The following is a 21237-nucleotide window of genomic DNA, read 5'->3' as shown; positions in this document are numbered from 1 at the left end:
CTATCATGGTAGTGGATGAAGATGAACCAGGTAAGTAATCTTAACATTTGTTATCTCCCTTGGAGCAGGTCAAGAGAGTGATCCCGTCATATCATCACCTATCATGGTAGTGGATGAAGATGAACCAGGTAAGAAATCTTAACATTTGTTATCTCCCTTGGAGCAGGTCAAGAGAGTGATCCCGTCATATCGTCACCTATCATGGTAGTGGATGAAGATGAACCAGGTAAGAAATCTTAACATTTGTTATCTCCCTTGGAGCTGGTCAAGAGAGTGATCCCGTCATATCTTCACCTATCATGGTAGTGGATGAAGATGAACCAGGTAAGTAATCTTAACATTTGTTATCTCCCTTGGAGCTGGTCAAGAGAGTGATCCCGTCATATCTTCACCTATCATGGTAGTGGATGAAGATGAACCAGGTAAGTAATCTTAACATTTGTTATCTCCCTTGGAGCTGGTCAAGAGAGTGATCCCGTCATATCTTCACCTATCATGGTAGTGGATGAAGATGAACCAGGTAAGTAATCTTAACATTTGTTATCTCCCTTGGAGCAGGTCAAGAGAGTGATCCCGTCATATCTTCACCTATCATGGTAGTGGATGAAGATGAACCAGGTAAGTAATCTTAACATTTGTTATCTCCCTTGGAGCTGGTCAAGAGAGTGATCCCGTCATATCTTCACCTCTCATGGTAGTGGATGAAGATGAACCAGGTAAGTAATCTTAACATTTGTTATCTCCCTTGGAGCTGGTCAAGAGAGTGATCTCGTCATATCGTCACCTATCATGGTAGTGGATGAAGATGAACCAGGTAAGTAATCTTAACATTTGTTATCTCCCTTGGAGCTGGTCAAGAGAGTGATCCCGTCATATCTTCTCCTATCATGGTAGTGGATGAAGATGAACCAGGTAAGTAATCTTAACATTTGTTATCTCCCTTGGAGCAGGTCAAGAGAGTGATCCCATCATATCGTCACCTATCATGGTAGTGGATGAAGATGAACCAGGTAAGTAATCTTAACATTAGTTATCTCCCTTGAAGCAGGTCAAGAGAGTGATCCCGTCATATCTTCTCCTATCATGGTAGTGGATGAAGATGAACCAGGTAAGAAATCTTAACATTTGTTATCTCCCTTGGAGCAGGTCAAGAGAGTGATCCCGTCATATCGTCACCTATCATGGTAGTGGATGAAGATGAACCAGATAAGTAATCATTATCCAGTGTACTACGTCAGTCTGAAGGCTATCAATGGAGCTGGTCAAGAGAGTGATCCCGTCATATCTTCACCGATCATGGTAGTGGATGAAGATGAACCAGGTAAGAAATCTTAACATTTGTTATCTCCCTTGGAGCAGGTCAAGAGAGTGATCCCGTCATATCTTCACCTATCATGGTAGTGGATGAAGATGTACCAGGTAAGAAATCTTAACATTTGTTATCTCCCTTGGAGCAGGTCAAGAGAGTGATCCCGTCATATCTTCACCTATCATGGTAGTGGATGAAGATGAACCAGGTAAGTAATCTTAACATTTGTTATCTCCCTTGGAGCTGGTCAAGAGAGTGATCTCGTCATATCTTCACCTATCATGGTAGTGGATGAAGATGAACCAGGTAAGAAATCTTAACATTTGTTATCTCCCTTGGAGCTGGTCAAGAGAGTGATCCCGTCATATCTTCACCTATCATGGTAGTGGATGAAGATGAACCAGGTAAGTAATCTTAACATTTGTTATCTCCCTTGGAGCAGGTCAAGAGAGTGATCCCGTCATATCTTCACCGATCATGGTAGTGGATGAAGATGAACCAGGTAAGTAATCTTAACATTTGTTATCTCCCTTGGAGCAGGTCAAGAGAGTGATCCCGTCATATCTTCACCGATCATGGTAGTGGATGAAGATGTACCAGGTAATAAACATTAGTTAATTCGCTCCTTTTAATTTTAGAATAGGTACAAAAATCTAATCATATCTAAACCCATCATGTTGTCTTCCTTTGATCATGGGACAGGTATTCATCTACACTGGCCGGAGCATATAAAACTCATTTCATGGCCTTGTCCACTTCATTTAAATAATTTAAAAAAATGTGTATAGCAAGCAAATTTCATGGTTAATGCATACCATAGGCATTATGAAATTAGACACACACATTTCTCAATACCTAGTATTATATTTATTATATAGGTATAGTTATTGATGGTGCAGACCGAACAGAGATTCCAATAATGTCAGATATTGGTGACGACCTTGACTACCAGTCAGACATGTCCACAGTCAGTGTACAGTATACAGGGTTTGAGAGCCACCTCCATGGTGTAATGGCCTATGAATGGGCTGTTGGGACTACACAAGGAGGGGAGGAAGTACAACCATTCATGCCACATGGAATCATCCATAATGAAGAGAAGGATGTGAAAGGAGATGGTAAGATTGGGTGTAATACAGTGTAACTGCTAATATTGTCAATCAAGATAAGATAGGCGCAGTCTCTATAAATGTAAACAGATTGATAAGATGGTATAGCAATATCATAACATACTTTCTTCAAATTGAAATTGAAAAAAAAATACAGAACCTTTATTCCTAGGTTGGAAAAATGTTTAGAAAAGAAATAAAATAAAATTCACAGAAAACAGAAAAAAAAATCCATCATATCTATGGCTTGCATGATTTATTTCATAAATAGCTTTCATGATTAACACAAGAAAACTTTCATATTAAGATTATTTGATAATTTTCAGGAGTAACAAGTTCAGGGTATGCTCAGATAACTCTCCCTCTAGAACCAGAGACAACATACTACACAACAATCAGGGGTATTACTAATGCAGGAAATGTCATTGAGGCTACATCTGATGGTTTTACTGTCGATATAACTCCTCCTATAATAGTAATTGACAGGTATTTATTTTTGTTTTCTTCATTGATTACTTGTGTCTATTCATTATGTCAAGCTATTCATCACCATGAATCTAGAAAATTGAACATATAATTTAATAGAGACTACAAAGTTATGTAAAAAGAAAGATAAAAGACAAAATTTTACTGAAACCAAACTCAAAGTTTTCAGAAATAAAACCGTTCTGTACTATGACTTTTAACTAAACCAAAGGAGGTAGAATGGTGTCTCCTTCAGAATTTTAAAGAAAATAAATCCCAAATTCTAGTTACAATAATGTGACCATTCCTGCTTCACAATTCAATAAATCCACAATTTTTGATGAATTAACTGGCTATTATCTAATTCCAAGGAATAAATAGGCTCCATCCCAAATTCTGGAAAGAAAAGTCCTGCTACATGTAGCTGATATATCCTAGGAATTAACAAGTTGTAATGTTATTTTATGTCTAGATATTTATTGATCAAATTTACTCATCATCATATACCATACATTGATATACCTGATGTTTTATTGAATATTTAGACTGACAGGACTGACATCATCTGACAACAATATACAATCTGGAGGATCTGTTTACCAGAAATCTGCTGATTCCCTGTCTGCCATGTGGCATTACAACGACACAGAAAGTGGTATTGAGAGGGCTTGGTACTCTGTAGGAACTTATCCCTATGCTGAAGATGTTTCACAGAGGAAAGAGGTGGATGTTTCATCTGTACTCCTTAGTGAACTTCCCCTGGCCTTAGTCACTCCTGACTTATCAGGTTAGTTTGAGATTAAAAGGGTTTACATTAGAAATAAAAGGAGATACATCAATGAGACAGCAATTCAGTATTGAAATTCAAAAGACATCTAGAGGGCTAAATACAATCTTCAACACTAGCCAGGTGTCTATAAAAAATTCTAAATCGTCGAGAGTCACTAAAAATTGATATTATAATGTGAAATCAATACATTACTAGGTTAAAGTGTTTTTCTGTTACGGTAAGTAATTTACTAAAAATGCACAATATATTTTGTTAACTGAAATCATGTTCAAATTTTGACCTTTGATTTATTTACACATTTAGTTGTCTGTGTATCAACAGCTTGGACTTTATATTCATGTTTTATCATTTTAAACATTTTTCTTTAGGAAAGCCCAATATTATAAATATATGGGCAGAAAACAAAGCTGGCTTGGTGAGCCAGAGTATGTCTGGTGGAGTAATCATAGACACAACACCTCCAGGGCCTGGTGTGGTACAGTGTCCAGAATATGTTGGTGTAAGTGTTTAACTGTGTATATATACCTTATCACTGTTTGGAAATCTGTGTCTCTTAAACTTTTGACATCATACAACAATCAATTTTCCAATGTGGCATCATATATTTTCTATCATGAGGTCTAAATTTTTATGGGAACCTTCATTTTGTCCAGTAATGGCAGGCCCGTAACCAGGAATTTCCAAAGGGGGGTTCGTTTGACTCACAAACTCAACTTTAACAGTCACAATTCGAACAGAGCATTGACTTTAACAGTGCTTATTTGTTTTCAAGGGGGGGTTCGTCCGAACCCCCCGAACCCCCCCTGGCTATGGGTATGAATGGTGGACAATTAGTTATAAGGTATTTTTACCATGCATGCAATTTGTTAACTAAACATAAGTCAGTAAAAGAGGAAATAGTCAACTACATGTACCGTTCTTACTCATTTAAATCCAATTACAAGAAGGATGTAAAATTCTTGTGTTTGAAATATAAGAATAAAGTTTGAGATATATCAATGAATAAAAGAGATTTCTTATTATTTAAGTAAATGAATAGACTAATCAGTTATTGTTGAAAATTTATCTTTTTTGATTTTAAGAAATTAAAGGTAAAAGATGTTTCATACCATTACAAACAAAGAGAATGATGAGTTTTATTATGTAATTTTTTTTAATTCATTAATTTATCAACTCATCTATAAAGAATACTTTCATGTAATGTTTTATTTTCTATTTAAGCTGGAAATGCCAATTCATTGTAAATGGACAGGGTTCTTAGACAATGAAAGTCCAATAGAGAACTTCAACATTTCTATGGGGTCATCACAAGGTTCAAATGATATTTTAGCTGGTCATACAGTGTCCGGGTATACAAGTCTGTATTCTATACAAGGTAAAGTTTTACTCCATTTAGAATACTTAAATGATAAGGCCATCCGAATGTCCGGATATACAAGTCTGTATTCTATACAAGGTAAAGCTTTACTCCATTTACAAAACTTAAATGATAAGGCCATCTGAAATCTTTTTTATGCTCCATTTATGGGCATTATGTTTTCTGGTCTGTGCGCTGTCTGTCTGTCTGTCTCATTTCAGGTTAAACTTTTTGGTTGAGGTAGTTATTTATGAAGTTGACGTCCAATCAACTTGAAACTTAGTACACGTGTTCCTTAAGATATGATCTTTCTAATTTTAATGCCAAATTAGAGCTTTTTCCCCCATTTTCAGGGTCTACTGAACATAGAAAATGATTGTGTGGATAGGGCATCCATGTACTGGGGACACATTCTTGTTGTAAATGATTTGCACAAATTTCTATTTTTTGTTGTCTTGTTTTTTCTAATGTACCATTTCTCTGCTACTAAAGTATAAGATTGATTGGTTGTTGTTTAATGCCACCTTGGCACTCATTTGCTGTATCTTCTCTTGATGTGGCATTCTTATGAAAACAAAGTCAGAAACAAGACAGCTTTGTGACAATTATTTTAGATAAGTAACTATTTCGACAGTAAACTTCATACAAGTAATATTCTAATAGCGGATACCAATTTTGTTTAAAGGTGTAAATAGCTTGTTGGAACATGGAAAGTCTTACTATGTGACAGTAACAGCTATTAACACAGTCGGCATGGAAACCTATGCTTTCTCTGGTCCTGTTGCCATAGATACAACCCCACCAAAATATGGTAAGGTTGTTGACCTTCATACAACCTACAGAATAGATGTGAGAGACAATGAAGCTACTGTCAGAATGAATGCAAAGATTTGTTCAAATGATGAAGGCAAGTATTGATCAGAAAATTGTCTTGATTGAAGGTCGCATGAAGATTAAGTGACAAGGTCAATTTCTCAGATTAGTAGAACAGAAATATCAACTATACTTGTATGTTTGGTTAATATAATGATCATAAGGTGTGTATTTTTGTGAAGGTTTATTTTTTTGACTGGGGTCTGATTATCAATAACCAAAATAGTATAGAGTTAAAACAATCACAGTTAACAATTTAAGTATGATTCATTTAAAGAACAGATAAAACAGCAAAACGTCAGTTCAGATTTTTGCCTGTCCCCTTCTTCATATTACAAATACTGTCTTTTAAGTACCTATAATTAAGGCATTCCAGTTTTCTAGGTTGGTAGAGAGTTTTCATATTATTGTTTTTCTTAATTTGTGCCTAAAATACAAAAGTAATCAAATGATAAATTTCTGAATTTGTTCTCATTTGCATTCTTTATGTTTTATAGAGTGTGATGATTTAGATGCTACTTGTTCAGAATCTCTCTCCTCAGTAACAGCAACATGGCAGCCATTTTATGATGAAGAATCTGGTATTGAGGGGTAAGATATAAATTATTGGCCTTGGTCCTTCTAACCAATGGGATTATATATATATGTCCTTCTGCTGTTTTCTTATCTTTTTTTTGGATTGTTGTCTCTTTGACACATTCCCCATTTCCAATCTCAATTTTGTTTACTCCATTTAAGTAAAATCTGCATGGCAGGAAGTTTAACCTTATACCCTGAATGAATCTATCATAGAAAAATATAAATACTTCCATTGACTAAAAAGCTAGTACATATATTGTTCTATGTTGTACGAAAAATGCAATGGTACATGGTTTTGGATACTTATATAAAAAAAAGAAGATGTGGTATGATTGCCAATGAGACAACTCTCCACAAGAGACCAAATGTCATAAAAATTAACAACTACAGGTCACCATCCAGCCTTCAACAATTAGCAGAGCACATACCGCATAAACTATATAAGGCCTCAAAATGACAAATGTAAAAAAATTCAAAAGAGAAAACTAATTTATGTAAAAAAAAAAAGAACAAAAAACACATAAACAAACGACAACCACTGAGTTATAGACTCCTGACTTGGGTCAGACACATACATACAGAATGTGACGGGGTTAAACATGTTAGCGGGATCCCAACCCTCCCAAACCTGGAGCAGTGGTCAAACAGTACAACGTAAGAGCAAACTATTAAAGTCATTTGGAAAGGCTAAACTCAACAGATTGATTGTTATGTCTTAGTCTTAATAGCAGCAGGTACCCTGCCCAGCTCAGCTTCCAGCTGGGTCCTGTATATCATGTGATATGTAATAAATGACCAACTATGTCACTCTTGTGGTTGATAGCATTTTTATCTGTGATGCTTTAGTTTGTAAGTTTTATCGCTGACTAGTGTTATTCAGAGTTAATGATCTGCCTCTTTTTAAGCATGTAGCATTTCAGCATTTAGTAGTAAGAGCAAAGGCTGATTTGTTGGAGTCACAATATATTGTTTCCATCTTAGATGATAAATCTTTTCTTCTGATTGTTATTTTGTGAATTAACTTCTCAAAGAGTCTCCTAGTTTCTGAGTTTAGTGTGACGTCTGTTTTCACTGAACTAGTACACATTTAAGTTTAAAGGCCAGGAGACCCCCTCTTGGTGCAGGATTTTCTTGGTGTATTGAACTCCCATTGGTGGCCTTTGTCTGTGTTTTTTACTCTTTTGTCAGTTGGTTGTTTCTTTTACACATTCCCCATTTCCATTCTCAATTTCATCATTCTGATTTAAAGACAATGTACAAATTCTAATCTCAATAAAATGTACAAAACACAAAATATTTAAATTTATTTATAGGTACCAGATAGCCTTGGGAACTACTCCTGGTGGTGGACAGATTAAACCATTCTTTGACATACCTCTTGATGTCAAGTATTTCACAATTGGCGGACTCGACTTGATGGGTCAGAGAAAGGTTAGTGAACTTTGTCATGGGTCATTGCAGTTAATAACTTATGGGGAATACATTATGATGTTTTATTATTATCACTTCTGGTCTGCATACTTTAAATATGCTTTCAATGTAAGTTTGACAAAAAATGAATCTTATTGTCTGGAAAATATGGTGATAACAGTAGCTTTTAATTGTACTAATTAAGCCAGCTTAGCTCCACCAAAGGATTTCAAGACACCCACTGGTCATTTGCAAAATTGAAAGGTTCACTTTTGTATATTGAAAAGTACAAGATAAAGTTTGTCTTTCCAAAAGATTAGAAGTTTACTATTGGTGTTACAATTAAATCTACTTACAGAGTCAACTTCTTAGAAATTAAAGATTGATTATAAATTGTATGCTTCATTTGATTGGCTATTTTAGGTTTATGTATCCATCAAAGGGACCAATGGAGCTGGACTATCTAGTGTAGCAACATCAAATGGTCTGTTTTTGTCTTATATCAGTCAAGGATTACCTCCCCTTACACACATAGGAGTGTATGATGTACTTAAAGGATCACATGGTGATGTGTAAGTCATTTATTGGAATGTTTAACTACTGTAAATTCAGAAATTATTGGGTGCATTTATTATTGTGATTTTGTCATTTTAGACATTAATGCGATTTTAATTTTTATGATTTGGAGAAAAATCCTTTTTAATTCATATATTATATTTCAAAATGGGAGTTTAAATTATTGTGTTAACAATTATGTCGCAGTTATGTCATTAATAAAAACATCGCAATAATTTCTGAATTTACAATATATAGATTAACACAAAATTCACCATTTGTATGTTCTAATCCATTTATAATCTAAAAACACCTCTTGTTTGATTTTTATGAGCGATTTCTAATGAATTTTCCTTAGTTAGTAAGTTTTTTTTTCTATTTTTTCATGTAGTTCATGTAGTGCCATAAGTCAGTTTGGAATGGATTTTTTTGTAGAAAACCTTTTAGTGTTAATCAATGGCACTTATACCTACCTTCTAAATATGGGATGGTTACTATTGTAACATTATATTACAGTTGATCGAGTTTTCATTTTTTTTAGTGCACCAATAATTGAAAACTAAACAGTATTAATGGATTTTAAAAAAAAAAATTTGAGGATATAATTGTGATGGGATTGCTTGCCTTAGTAAATACGTTAGACACTTAGTCAGCTGTGAGTGGTTGAGCTGAGGAAGTACTTCTTTAGCTCAGTTGTTATAATACATACTGCCTTGTAAAACAAAGGTCCCAGTTTCAAGTCCTGGCGGAGAAAAGCAGTTTTGTAATGACATGCTCTACAGTTAAATTTGACACACAATTAAGAAAAAAGACGGTTGTTTAAGAGAGGATTTCCAGCTAGGGTATGTGTGTGAGAGTCATGATGGTATGATGACTCTTGAGGTAGGGGAAGTGTGACTGGACTGTTTCCATTAATAAATATGGCAGATACTGAGCCTAAGCAGTTGAGCTAAGGAAGTACTTCTTTAGCTCTGTCAGTATAAGTGCTGCCCTGTAACACAAACGCCCTGGGTTGAAGTCCCAGTGGATGTGGAAACTAGGAATTTTATAATGAAATTCATTCTCTCTGGTTACATGATGGTTGATTATGACCCTCTATTTTAGGAATTTCCAGGAGAGCTTTGACACATACAGGGCATCATGGGATGTGTCAGGTGATCCATGTCCAGTTGTTAAATATGAATGGCAGATACAGAGACTGGATGGGTTAGTTGTACAAGAATGGCTAGATGTTGGAGGTGAGTTGTAAAGAAAATGGATGGATGAATGGAAATGAATGGTAGTTAGCAGATCTGACATCTTCCGTATAATGAAAATATGTATACATTTGATTATCGAGAACCAAAATGGAAAGAATTAAGTATGTATCAATTCAGTTTTTAATTTCAAAGGTGAAAGGAGCTGTAGAAAAAATATGTGAGGTGATTAGATATAGAAAAGAATACCTTTTGAAAAATCTAGATATGAAGTTTCCATTAACACCAGAGAAAAGATTTAAATTTAATGGAAATCAGAAGAATTTTGAATGATAAATAACTTACATTTTACAGTGAAAACAGCAGGAATGAATGATGGTCTACACATGAAGAATGGAGAGTTGTATTACTCCTTACTGAGAGTAACTAATGCCCTAAACTACACCTACATCATCAGATCTGATGGAGTGACTATAGAACAAGATCCATTACTACCTGGCAAAGTGTTTGATGGGGATATCACAGGGTATGACTTAAACTTCCTACCATCCAAAACAATGGTCACAGCTAACTGGGATGGATTTGGACTCCCTGCTGGTGCCTCATCTCAAGTGGATGTAATTTCAGGTAAGATATTATGCAGGAATCTGTTCAGCCATTTACAATTTGTTTCTGCTATTCATGCTTAATATGTAGCCAGGTTTTTACTGAATTTTTCAAAGATTCTTGAATTCCATGCTTATTCACCTAATTTTTTATCCTAATGATTTAGGGATTTCAGATAACAACAAGGCCATGCATCTTTTATCTGCAACTTCTCATCTGAGCTTTCATACATAATAAAATAATGTGCCACCTGTTTTGATTTTTTTTATAACTATGCAGTTCCAAAAAGCTAAACATGAACTTCACATATCCATACAAGTAGCTGGAGTGGGTATATGAATGTATGAGCTCTGTTCTGAAGCTTTTTAGAAGATAATGGAAGTTTTGTGTCTGTTTTGCTCATTATTCACTCTTAATTTGGTTAAACTATACTGACATGAAAGTGAATTGATTGATCAATATTTTCTTTATTCTGCTTATTAACAGGAAATCCAGGAATTCATGTGGACCAATCAAAATTAGAAGAACAACCGGATAACCAACAGGTGGCGTTCTATGAGGTAGCTGTAGGAACAGATCGAAGATTCCCAAAGACCAGAGACAATATTGTGCCATTTACAAATGTGGGAAAGAATACTACTGTGACCTTCTATAATCTTGATCTGGTACCTGGAACGGGACTTTATTATTTCACTGTTAAAGCATCCAGTGCATCATATTCAGTTGCCACAGTAACATCAAATGGCTTCCATGTTGGATTTGATGGAGGTGTTACTCGTAAGTTATATCTCAAATAAACCATTACAGGTATTTTAAAATACAAGGTTGTGTTATTTAGATATACCATTACCTAACTGCTTTACGATGCGGGTATTTTATATAGAAAACAGTTTAAAAGAAACAATTTAGATTATAAATTTTGATATTTTCTGTATTAAAGATTTATGGCAAATACTTATTCCAGCACTGATTTACTTTGACATAACTTATTTTGCAGTTCCATTTGGTTTTGGTTTTTAATTAGTTTAACATATTAAACTGGTTCTTACCACAACTTGAGTATGATTACCTTTATGAATAAATAACATTTAGAATGTTGGAGCTCAGTCAGCTTAAAATGATAAACATTTCTATTACAGCTGGCACTATTATAATGAATGACTACATAAACACAGACAGGCAGGTGGATGTTCAGTTTGAAGGTTTCACATCCAAGTTAGACATACTAATGTATTATGTAGCTGTATCTAATGACACAGATCTCAATGGAACTGACTGTAAATTATATGTAAGTTATAAGTTAGACATACTAATGTATTATGTAGCTATATCTAATGACACAGATCTCAATGGAACTGACTGTAAATTATATGTAAGTAATAAGTTAGACATACTAATGTATTATGTAGCTATATCTAATGACACAGATCTCAATGGAACTGACTGTAAATTATATGTAAGTAATAAGTTAGACATACTAATGTATTATGTAGCTATATCTAATGACACAGATCTCAATGGAACTGGCTGTAAATTATATGTAAGTTATAAGTTAGACATACTAATGTATTATGTAGCTATATCTAATAACACAGATCTCAATGGAACTGACTGTAAATTATATGTAAGTTATAAGTTAGACATACTAATGTATTATGTAGCTATATCTAATAACACAGATCTCAATGGAACTGACTGTAAATTATATGTAAGTTATAAGTTAGACATACTAATGTATTATGTAGCTATATCTAATAACACAGATCTCAATGGAACTGACTGTAAATTATATGTAAGTAATAAGTTAGACATACTGATTTATCGGTAATTCATATATTTTCTAGTGTTGTCAAATCGTACACTTTTGGGTAACCGGTTACTCGGATAATCGTTCGACCGATTAACCGGTTAACCGGTAGTTTAAGTTGTTGTTTGAAAGCCTTATCAATAGTACCCTACATGTACAAATAGTTATAAGATGTGGTATGAGTGTCAATTTGACAACCTTTTCATCCAAGTCATAATATTACAATTAAAGAATTGAAGTTTGTCCTTTGGCGTAATAAGGCTTGTCTGTGAGGATTCCTGGAGAAATTTGACTTTTAATAAACAAATACACTGTATCAACTATAGAATTTGTACCAACTTCAGATATAAAAAAAACCATCTTGATCTCGTACAATTGAATTTGTCTGAAACCGATCATTGTTTAATTTTCTGTTTCTTTACTTTGTTTGCTTGTTTCTTTAAGCATGTTACTGTTACTATCACGTATACATTGAGAACATTCACATTGGTTTGCATTTCACAACTTTTGAGTTAGCATTTCGTTTAAAGAAAGACTAAACCTTGCACTCCGGAAGTTACACATTTAGATGTTAGTTTACACAATATAAGATCAAAAACAAAATAATGAACTAATTAGTAAAATTTAATCGCATCTCTGATTTAAAGTTATTGTTAAACAAACATGCTTACCAATCATGTTTCTTTAAGGTCCTACCTCGAGCTCTAATTAATTTTATGTATTTAGGATCAACAATAGCAATCAATATACTGGACAATTGATCTGTCAAATTAACAACCACAACGAAATTTTTAAATAAAACATAAATTTTTAATGATTTCCATGCAAAGTTATATGAAAACTATCAAAATTGAAAAAAGTCCGGTTAACCGGTTAGCGTTTTTGGTATTCGGTATTCGGTCGTTCGACCGGTTAACTGGTTAACCGGTTAACCGTTGACAACACTAATATTTTCCCTTTGATTTTACTGCCTAATATTTTGGAGTATCAACGTACTGGCTGTTTCACTGAAAATATTAGGCAATTCATTGTGTGACGTCATAATTACCGATAAACAGAATAATAGGTAGTTTCGTTTTTGATACTGACTATATCATGTGGAATATATCAACTCGCCCTAATGGGCTCGTCTAGATATTCCACATGATATAGTCAGTATCAAAAACGAAACTACCTATTATTCTATATGTATTATGTAGCTATGTCCAATAAAACAGATCTCAATGAAACTGACTGTAAATTATATGTAAGTTTTCAATTGTTCTAATATATTATAGAAAAGTTATCCTACTAATATCAATATTGAAAATTATAAAAGAATGCAGTAAGCAGGGTGAATTATTGCAAACATTGAAGCTGTATTCAGGATGAAAAAAAAGTTAAAATGATTATTTCCACCTAATTGGCTAAGACACATAGTCAAATTTATGTTTTATCAATCAGACTTCTAAAGGCATGGGTTATTGATGTGTTTATGTACAGTGGGCAGTTGGTTGAGTGGGCAGCTGCACAGGAGGTTGTTAATTGTTAATGATTGCCATTTTAATTTTAGAACAGCTACTTCTTAGAAAAAAGTAGTTTTACATAATATGCTATCATACATTTAAACATGTTTACAGTGTGAACTTATTGTTTATTAATAGATTGATGGAGGATCAGCCACTGAAGAAGAGAAACAGCACCTGTTTAGTATCTTCCCTGTCAGTAATATCAACAAGAACACATTCTACACACTAACACCTCTACAACTGGACCAGGGACACACATATTATGTATATGTTATGGGTAAGTAATTATATATAATGTGACTTACTTCCCGTGTATAAGGCCATCTATGTAAATGTTTAATATTTAAACTAACAATAGGACAGTTCACCTCTTTCAAACTTAAAGGACTATGGGTAATCAAATTGTTCATACACCAAAATAAGAAAATTGTTAAGTCAGAGGTTTTGAAATTTTTAACCAAAATGCATTAGATTCTGAAAAGGCAAATTGTTTATTGGGTTAAATGAAAAAATGTAGGTCAAATCTGAATTAATCATTATTGCACTCAGGTATAGCATAGCATTAGAATGGTGTAACATAGGCATATATGTATCTAGGTACATATGAATTCAGTGTGGTTTTATGGAGTCTAGATGTGAAACATTTTTTCCTATTTTTTAGGCACTGACAAATCTGGTGAATGTGGAATGACCTATCACAAGTTTACAGTAGATATAACACCACCACAGTCTGGCCACATCAAAGCAGGACCTTATTATGATATGGTAACACTTTAACTTGATTACTTTTAACTTGTAGACTCAGAAAAATACTGTATAATACCTTTTAAAATCTTAATTTCAAAAGAAGTTTTCACAATTTTTTTTAAACTGGCGAAATATATCTTGAGTAGAAAAGTAAAATAACAAAAATACAGAAATCCAAGGGATATTAAAACAGAAAGGCCTCTATAAAATTGCAAAATCAAGAGCTTAAACACAACTTCCGAACATAAAACTGTTATATTTATGACTTGGTACATGCACTTCCTTATGTAGAAAGTGGTGGATTAAACCTGGTTTTGTAGCTAGCTAAACCTCTCACTTGTATGAGATTAATGTTTATATATTTTGATAATTTATTTAGTCCATTTGAAAGTGCTTCACTGGTGATGTAATAAACTAATGATCAAATAAAACTGAATATAATTCCTCCACTAGGTACAAACCCATCTTGATTTATTTTCAGCCTGTAACCTATACCCCAGATAACTCAACAATATCTGTGACCTGGAAGGACTTTATTGACCTTGAATCTTACATAGATACATTTGAAGTATCACTGTGGAGGAATATGTCATGTGACAGTGATAGTACAGAGGAGTTAGTAGTTGACTGGATAGAGCTGACCAGTAATTATACACAGTATGACTTTGTGGAACTGGAACTTAAGGTATGTATCATACAGGGGTAGTAACAGCATAATCTTAGTCCTATGTCTGCATTGACCTTGCTCAAAAACAGATAAATCAGAATTGTAAACTGCTTCTGCAGACTATGTTTTAAGAAAATAGGAAATAAGAGTAAATTGTTCTTATGCCAGAACCTCTAATCATTATGTTTGTAAAGCCAAAAATAATTTGTTTACTTCATTTAATTATAAAAGAAACTTTTAATCAGGGATTTAGGGATGTTTTTATTTTTGTGCTTTCCATTCTTTTAGAAAAACATTCCCTATACAGTAAGATTCAAGGTGACAAATCAAGCAGGCCTTTTTATACTACAAGAAACTTCACCAGTTCTATTTGATGTCTCACAACCATCCATTGGTAAAGTGGTGGATGGAAAAGATTTCTTGAATGATCAAGTCTGGTTTAGTTCATCTACAACTGCTACAGGTATGAACACAAATAGTTTATTTAATCTTTATATATAATTATAACATTTGATATTTTTCTATAGAATTTGAAACAACTATAATGAATGTGATGTAGATATGTTTTTATTGAATTCTTGAAGATAAGCATTTATTTTCAAACTTTGTTTTAAAAAAATTTTCTGTTTGTTATTCTTTTCATTCAAATTGTTTTTGCTGTAAATTTTTAAAACATTTTCAAAGGAGAAATACACAAAAAATTAAGCATATATAGTATCATACTGTTCAAAAAGTGTTCATGGTAAGGGAATAATGTTTAATACTTTTTTCAAACAATATACTAAAATTCCAGAAAATATGAGTGTTCCCTAGCTAATTAAAAAGATTTCACATGTATAGTATGTTTATCCTATATAAGATTTGAGTATTTTAATAGGATCCTTGCTGCATTTGGCTAGTCCATTTGGTCCAGCTTGTCCTTCAAGAAGTATATCTATGGTCAATGATCCAAAGTGGACAGAACTCCAACAGATTGGTTTGAGGGATCCCAGTGGACAGAAATGGTCACTTATCCATCGTACAGAGAATGTTGACCGACTTGTCTATGATGATACGGTGACCATCAAGCTGGGCAGAGACAATCATAAAAAACAGATGTTTACTGGGGCATTATACAGATCAGCTGACTATGAAAATGGAGGCACTTACTCTGTATGTACTAAGTAAAATCTTAACATCTCATGTTAACTGATTCTTATCATATTTAGATTTAATAGATAAAGAGATATGATTTCCTTTTTATTTTGACTTTTAAATAAAAATATACATTCTTTCATTTTTTATATACAATTTTTGATATTTAAGTATCAGACCCTCTAAATTTATTTATTTGTCAGATCAGATCAGGGCTTCCAAAACAGTCATATATTCCAGTCATTTGTATAATGTCCGGTAAAAGACCGGCTGGGCAAAGCATGAAGCGGTCATCTACTTTTTAGTTTTCAAGGCTTTTTCGGTCATCTTAATATAATTCACGATCTTTTTGACCCAACCATTTGCCTTTAACAACCACACATTTCTAGTCATGAAAGTGACATGATGATTAATTACTATCAAAACAACCCCTACTACAATGCTTTCTAATTTTAATCAAGGTTAATTATGTATAACTTGGGCATGAAATCAATTGTCAGGTTGTAACTATTTATTCCTATCGTTTCAACCTACAAACAAACAAAAACAAATTTTCAGTCACATAATAAACACAATAATTCAAATCAAATTAACACCATAAATGTGCCGTAAATTCACTTTCAACTTAATCATTGATTCAGATTGTCCTTTGTATTTTATATGTAAATGTTATTCAAGTGTTCCATAGTTTTTTTCACACGTTGATCTCTGTATTGATATGTAAATGTTATTCATGCGTTCCATAGTTTTTCCCAAACATTGATCATTGTAACATAATAACATCTGCGAATCATGTTCATATATAAAACAAACGTAATTATCAGTTCATATTCATTGTTCTGTACACGAAACTGTTAAATAACTGTTCTTAATCTGTAATTCAACTTACGCATTGACATAATACACCCTAGTTATGTGTTCCGCCTTGTCATTCATTTACGGGATTGTTAATAATGGGGATAGTAACAACATTTTTGATATTGGAATATGCTAAATTAAATTCTACAAAAACAAGATATATATCGTTCAAACGATACAAATTAGTTGTTGGACAGCTGAAATCTACCTGTTCAGGTGACAGGTAAACTATTTTCAGTACCGGACATCGTATAAATTGATCGGTCTATTCACAATTATTATCGTACATTTCAGCGGTTTTTATCCAATTGATTTAGTCCAAAAGATTAAATTCTTAGAAATTAGTTTATCAAAATGATTTGATGAAAAATTTAAAAAGGTTTTAAATAAAAAATCGTCAGAACTACGTTGTATGAACTAGAACATGTATGCGCATGTGCACAGGTGGGAAATTTAATTATGCATCTATATTTCTTCAAAAATGCTAAAATTATCATTGATACCTTTATCTAATGTTCATTTCAAGTATTTTGTTGAAGAAATAATGTGGAAAGAGCTTCTTCACTCAATCGTGCTTTGTAAACGTACATGGAATTTACATATCTGTTTATGGTCCATGTTTTACCATTGTCAAGTCAACATCCGGTTTTAAAAACGAAAGTAAAGTTTTTGACAATGTCCTTTTGCACAAGTAAAGAGTCTAAGGCAGATATGAGCACGCTGATATGCACACTTTGAATGATGCACTGCAATTTAACAGTTTACATCTGAACATCAAATTCATATCAAAGTAAAGTTTAAAATCAATTATTTTAATCTAATGTCAATCATTTGAATGGCCATCTGATTACCATAATTGCCTTTTGTGACCAAGTCTTAAGGGATTAAAATCAGGATCAGATATAAAATGTCCGGCTGGCTCAAATATTTTTTGGAAGCCCTGGATCAGATTCATAAAAGGGTGTGTGCATATGTCCCTTGATCTTTAAACTTGAATTTCCTCACATTTTTGGATATTGATTCTTGTTCCGAGTGTACAGCCTCTTTAATCAAAATGCTGAATTCATTAATTGCAATCTTCATATATATGTACTACCAGAGTATAAAACAGTCTGCTGTTAAAATTACCCAAAATGCATTTCATTTCCTTATGTAATTCTTTAAAAAATATTCATTGGTATAAAAATAGATTCACAAAGACTTCACCATGAAAATTTGACGTAATGATATCATTTTTATACTACAGATATCCGTAAAAGCTGCAGGAGGAGAAGGGATAGGTGTTACTGGTATAATGTTATGGGACGGACCAGAAGATGGTATAGCTACCTATGACTATAAGGAGGAGGCAGATTGGAGCCAGTCTGTGGCCCAGTGCTGCTTGTTAGATATCATACCTAAGGTAAATCATTATATTTGCCTTTGAATAGTTAAATGATTTCTGTTAAATATAATGTCATGGGCAAAATATGCCAGTGGCAAACACTAGAAATTTAGGTGACACAACAGTTGTTGTCAAAATCAAAGTTTAACTTCTAAATACTCCTTACCATTTAAATTTATAAAGAGCTGTTTAAAACAAATATCAGGTGGGATAAATTAATTTAACTGGAACAAAGGTAAGTCACCCGATTCATACTGTTTTATTTGACAAAATTTTATTTTCAGCACTTAGTTCATGTTTTTATGAAAAAAGCGTTTGGTAAAATTCAGATAGAACTGGTCAGTTGCAAGATAAATACTTTTTAAAACATTAACATGTGTTTTGGTGCAAAAGTTGGTAATTTATTAAGGACAGTTCAAAATTGATCACAAACGGGTCAATGAACTTCTTGTCTATAAGTTAGGAACATGTGTAGTGCTGATGTATATGAAGTAAATACCTAGATATTTTTGTTTCTTCAGGAATGCTGGAAAGTTATAAACTGTACTACATACCTGGATAGTAGATACTTCAACTCAACAGTGCCCACAGCCTCTCCCACCACTACTACAATAACCCCCCAGAACATCACAGACACACCCTACCATGTCGTAAATAAACCTGATGGAAGTGTAGTAGACACACCCATGGACACAAGTGTACCAATAGCACAGTCATCTTGTGGAATACAAATATTCTCTGGTAAATCAGGATTTATATATTGCATTAATTACTGTAAATTCAGAAATTATTGCCAGCATTTATTATTGCAATATTGTCATTTTACACTAAAATGCAATTTAATTTTTTGCCATAATGAAAAAAATCCTGTTTAAATTATATGATTATAACCCTGTAGCATTTTTCACAATAATAAAAACATTGCAATAATTTCTAAATTTACAGTATACTTGTTTTAGCCAATTTCTAAATTGATCAGTTTAGATTACATTTGATCAGGAGCTTTTCTATGCCCTGTCGTTACCAGAGGGGGCATTAAGCATTACCCTTGTCTGTAAGTATGAAGGTTATTCTGAAGTTTATTGTCCATTCTGTAAACTTAGTTTGTCTCACCAAATGTAATGAAACTAATACACAATGCTTATTACCACAAAACACAGATCAAGTCCATATTTGGTTGGCGTCACTTTGACCATTCTTGGGTTATGCTCCATTATAAACTATAATCTTTAAGCAGAGGCATTATCAGGACACTCTCCCCATTTATTTACACATTTAAGGTATTTGAATTGATTTTGTTCAGCTGAAAACAGCTATATCTTGAGTTTAACTGTCAGAGTTCAAACTGCTTTTAAATGGTACTCTAGGTGTATATATCAATAAGACAGCAACCAAACAACAGACACAATTATGAGCTTGTGTTTTAGCATCTTTTCATAAATTCAGCGATCAACACACATGAAGTGCCGTTTCTGTATTTTATTATTCTATTAAGCCTTCTAGATGATTGAAAATCTATGATGATGTGTAACTTCTAGTTTTGCAGCATATATAAACTAAAACCTTTCTCATCGCGCAAAAATAAAATATTGTACTGTATAAGTATTTTGCCAAACTGTTCAGCAACATTTTGTTTACTAATTTGTTTACTTATTTACATTTTGGTTATAGGTACCTCTCCACACATTGTAACATGGTGCAGAACATTCAACGACACTTTTAGGGTCATGAAAACATCTATACCTGTCAACTTTGACCCTTCTGCTAGTTTCCATAGATACAGAATCAAGATTAGTGCTGAGAAGGAAGAAGCTGTTGATGTAAGATTTAGTGTTACTACTGTAAATTCAAAAATTATTGCGAAAAATGTGACACGGTTATAATTGCAATTATTAAAACTTGCAATTTGAAATTTTTATATGAATCAAACAGGGTTTTTATGAATATGGCAAAAATTATAATTGCAAATGTAGACTAAAATGTCAAAATCGCAATAATAAATGCATGCAATAATTTCTGATTTTTTAGTATTCATATAACTACTATGAACTTATTACAGTAACTTGAAACATCATGAAGAAATTAGTGAAAAAATATATATTCAAATTGAAGCTGAAAATGCAAATTGTGGTAGAGTTCTATTAAATTGCTTGCAAAATTTGGCAAAAGCCGTGTACAAATGTTTACTCTTATTTACTTGAAAGGAATGAACTTGTTAGTTATAAATGTAGTAAGCAATTATCTGTAAGCAAATTCATCAATGGATCCTGTGTAATATGTCCAAAGACATTACAAAATACATAGATTATTGGTAACTCCAAAAGTCAATTCATTCTTTTATTTTGTAGCTGAACTGGTGCATGACTGTACATGTGGATGAGGATCAGTTGACAAGGATTTGTGGAATAGTGCCACTGAGTGATTCCACTAAATTAGTCCTGCACGTGTGGAACAGAGACAACTATGTGCCAGATATAACAGACATGTTTAATGTATTCTCTACCAAGGCATACTTCAAAGATCTAGTCATGCCTCCTGCACCAGGATCATTGTGTCGCTATGGTGATCCCTTTAGAGGAGGAACCAATCCAATTCTCCGATATGAAGTGGGAATCGGAAGTGACAAGTTGTTGACGGACATTGCACCATTTAGAGAAGTTATAAAACCATGCATTCCCTGCTATGGAGAATGTTCTAAATATAACTGTGATACAACCTGTAATGCTAATGAATATGTAGATATGACCTTCACCTTAAACAATCTTGATCTGAAATCTGTTGCTGTGGTAACCAATGACACAGGACATCAAATCAACAAAACATTAATATATTTCTTCACAGGTAAGTAAAAATCAAAGCTGTTTTAAGTTTGAATTTCTTCAT

The 21237-nt window shown here is 33.2% G+C and overlaps 1 protein-coding gene across 1 annotated transcript in view; it reads left to right on the top strand.

Annotated features, from left to right (window-relative positions):
- LOC134701835 (uncharacterized) overlaps window positions 1-21203 on the top strand; it is a gene marked incomplete at its 5' end in the record, with an annotated part of 52119 nt that extends 30916 nt beyond the window's left edge. Inside the window, 29 exons of the mRNA XM_063562953.1 lie at window positions 69-128; window positions 360-422; window positions 654-716; window positions 951-1010; window positions 1226-1321; window positions 1458-1517; window positions 1749-1811; window positions 2188-2427; window positions 2745-2904; window positions 3429-3670; window positions 4042-4172; window positions 4895-5048; window positions 5716-5937; window positions 6401-6494; window positions 7796-7913; window positions 8316-8464; window positions 9552-9685; window positions 9998-10270; window positions 10736-11026; window positions 11389-11705; window positions 13700-13841; window positions 14226-14329; window positions 14793-14996; window positions 15267-15441; window positions 15856-16130; window positions 18217-18372; window positions 18876-19095; window positions 20026-20174; window positions 20703-21203. Of these exons, the coding sequence (XP_063419023.1) occupies window positions 69-128; window positions 360-422; window positions 654-716; window positions 951-1010; window positions 1226-1321; window positions 1458-1517; window positions 1749-1811; window positions 2188-2427; window positions 2745-2904; window positions 3429-3670; window positions 4042-4172; window positions 4895-5048; window positions 5716-5937; window positions 6401-6494; window positions 7796-7913; window positions 8316-8464; window positions 9552-9685; window positions 9998-10270; window positions 10736-11026; window positions 11389-11705; window positions 13700-13841; window positions 14226-14329; window positions 14793-14996; window positions 15267-15441; window positions 15856-16130; window positions 18217-18372; window positions 18876-19095; window positions 20026-20174; window positions 20703-21203 (4916 nt within the window). The remainder of the gene's footprint in view (window positions 1-68; window positions 129-359; window positions 423-653; window positions 717-950; window positions 1011-1225; window positions 1322-1457; window positions 1518-1748; window positions 1812-2187; window positions 2428-2744; window positions 2905-3428; window positions 3671-4041; window positions 4173-4894; window positions 5049-5715; window positions 5938-6400; window positions 6495-7795; window positions 7914-8315; window positions 8465-9551; window positions 9686-9997; window positions 10271-10735; window positions 11027-11388; window positions 11706-13699; window positions 13842-14225; window positions 14330-14792; window positions 14997-15266; window positions 15442-15855; window positions 16131-18216; window positions 18373-18875; window positions 19096-20025; window positions 20175-20702) is intronic.
- Window positions 21204-21237: the final 34 nt, after the last annotated feature.

The sequence above is a fragment of the Mytilus trossulus genome, unplaced genomic scaffold (genome assembly GCF_036588685.1).
Source record: "Mytilus trossulus isolate FHL-02 unplaced genomic scaffold, PNRI_Mtr1.1.1.hap1 h1tg000343l___fragment_2___debris__unscaffolded, whole genome shotgun sequence".
In the NCBI taxonomy this organism is placed as follows: Eukaryota; Metazoa; Mollusca; class Bivalvia; order Mytilida; family Mytilidae; genus Mytilus; species Mytilus trossulus.
The sequence above is the reverse complement of the archived record's forward strand: the minus strand, read 5'-3'. Positions and strand labels throughout refer to the sequence as shown.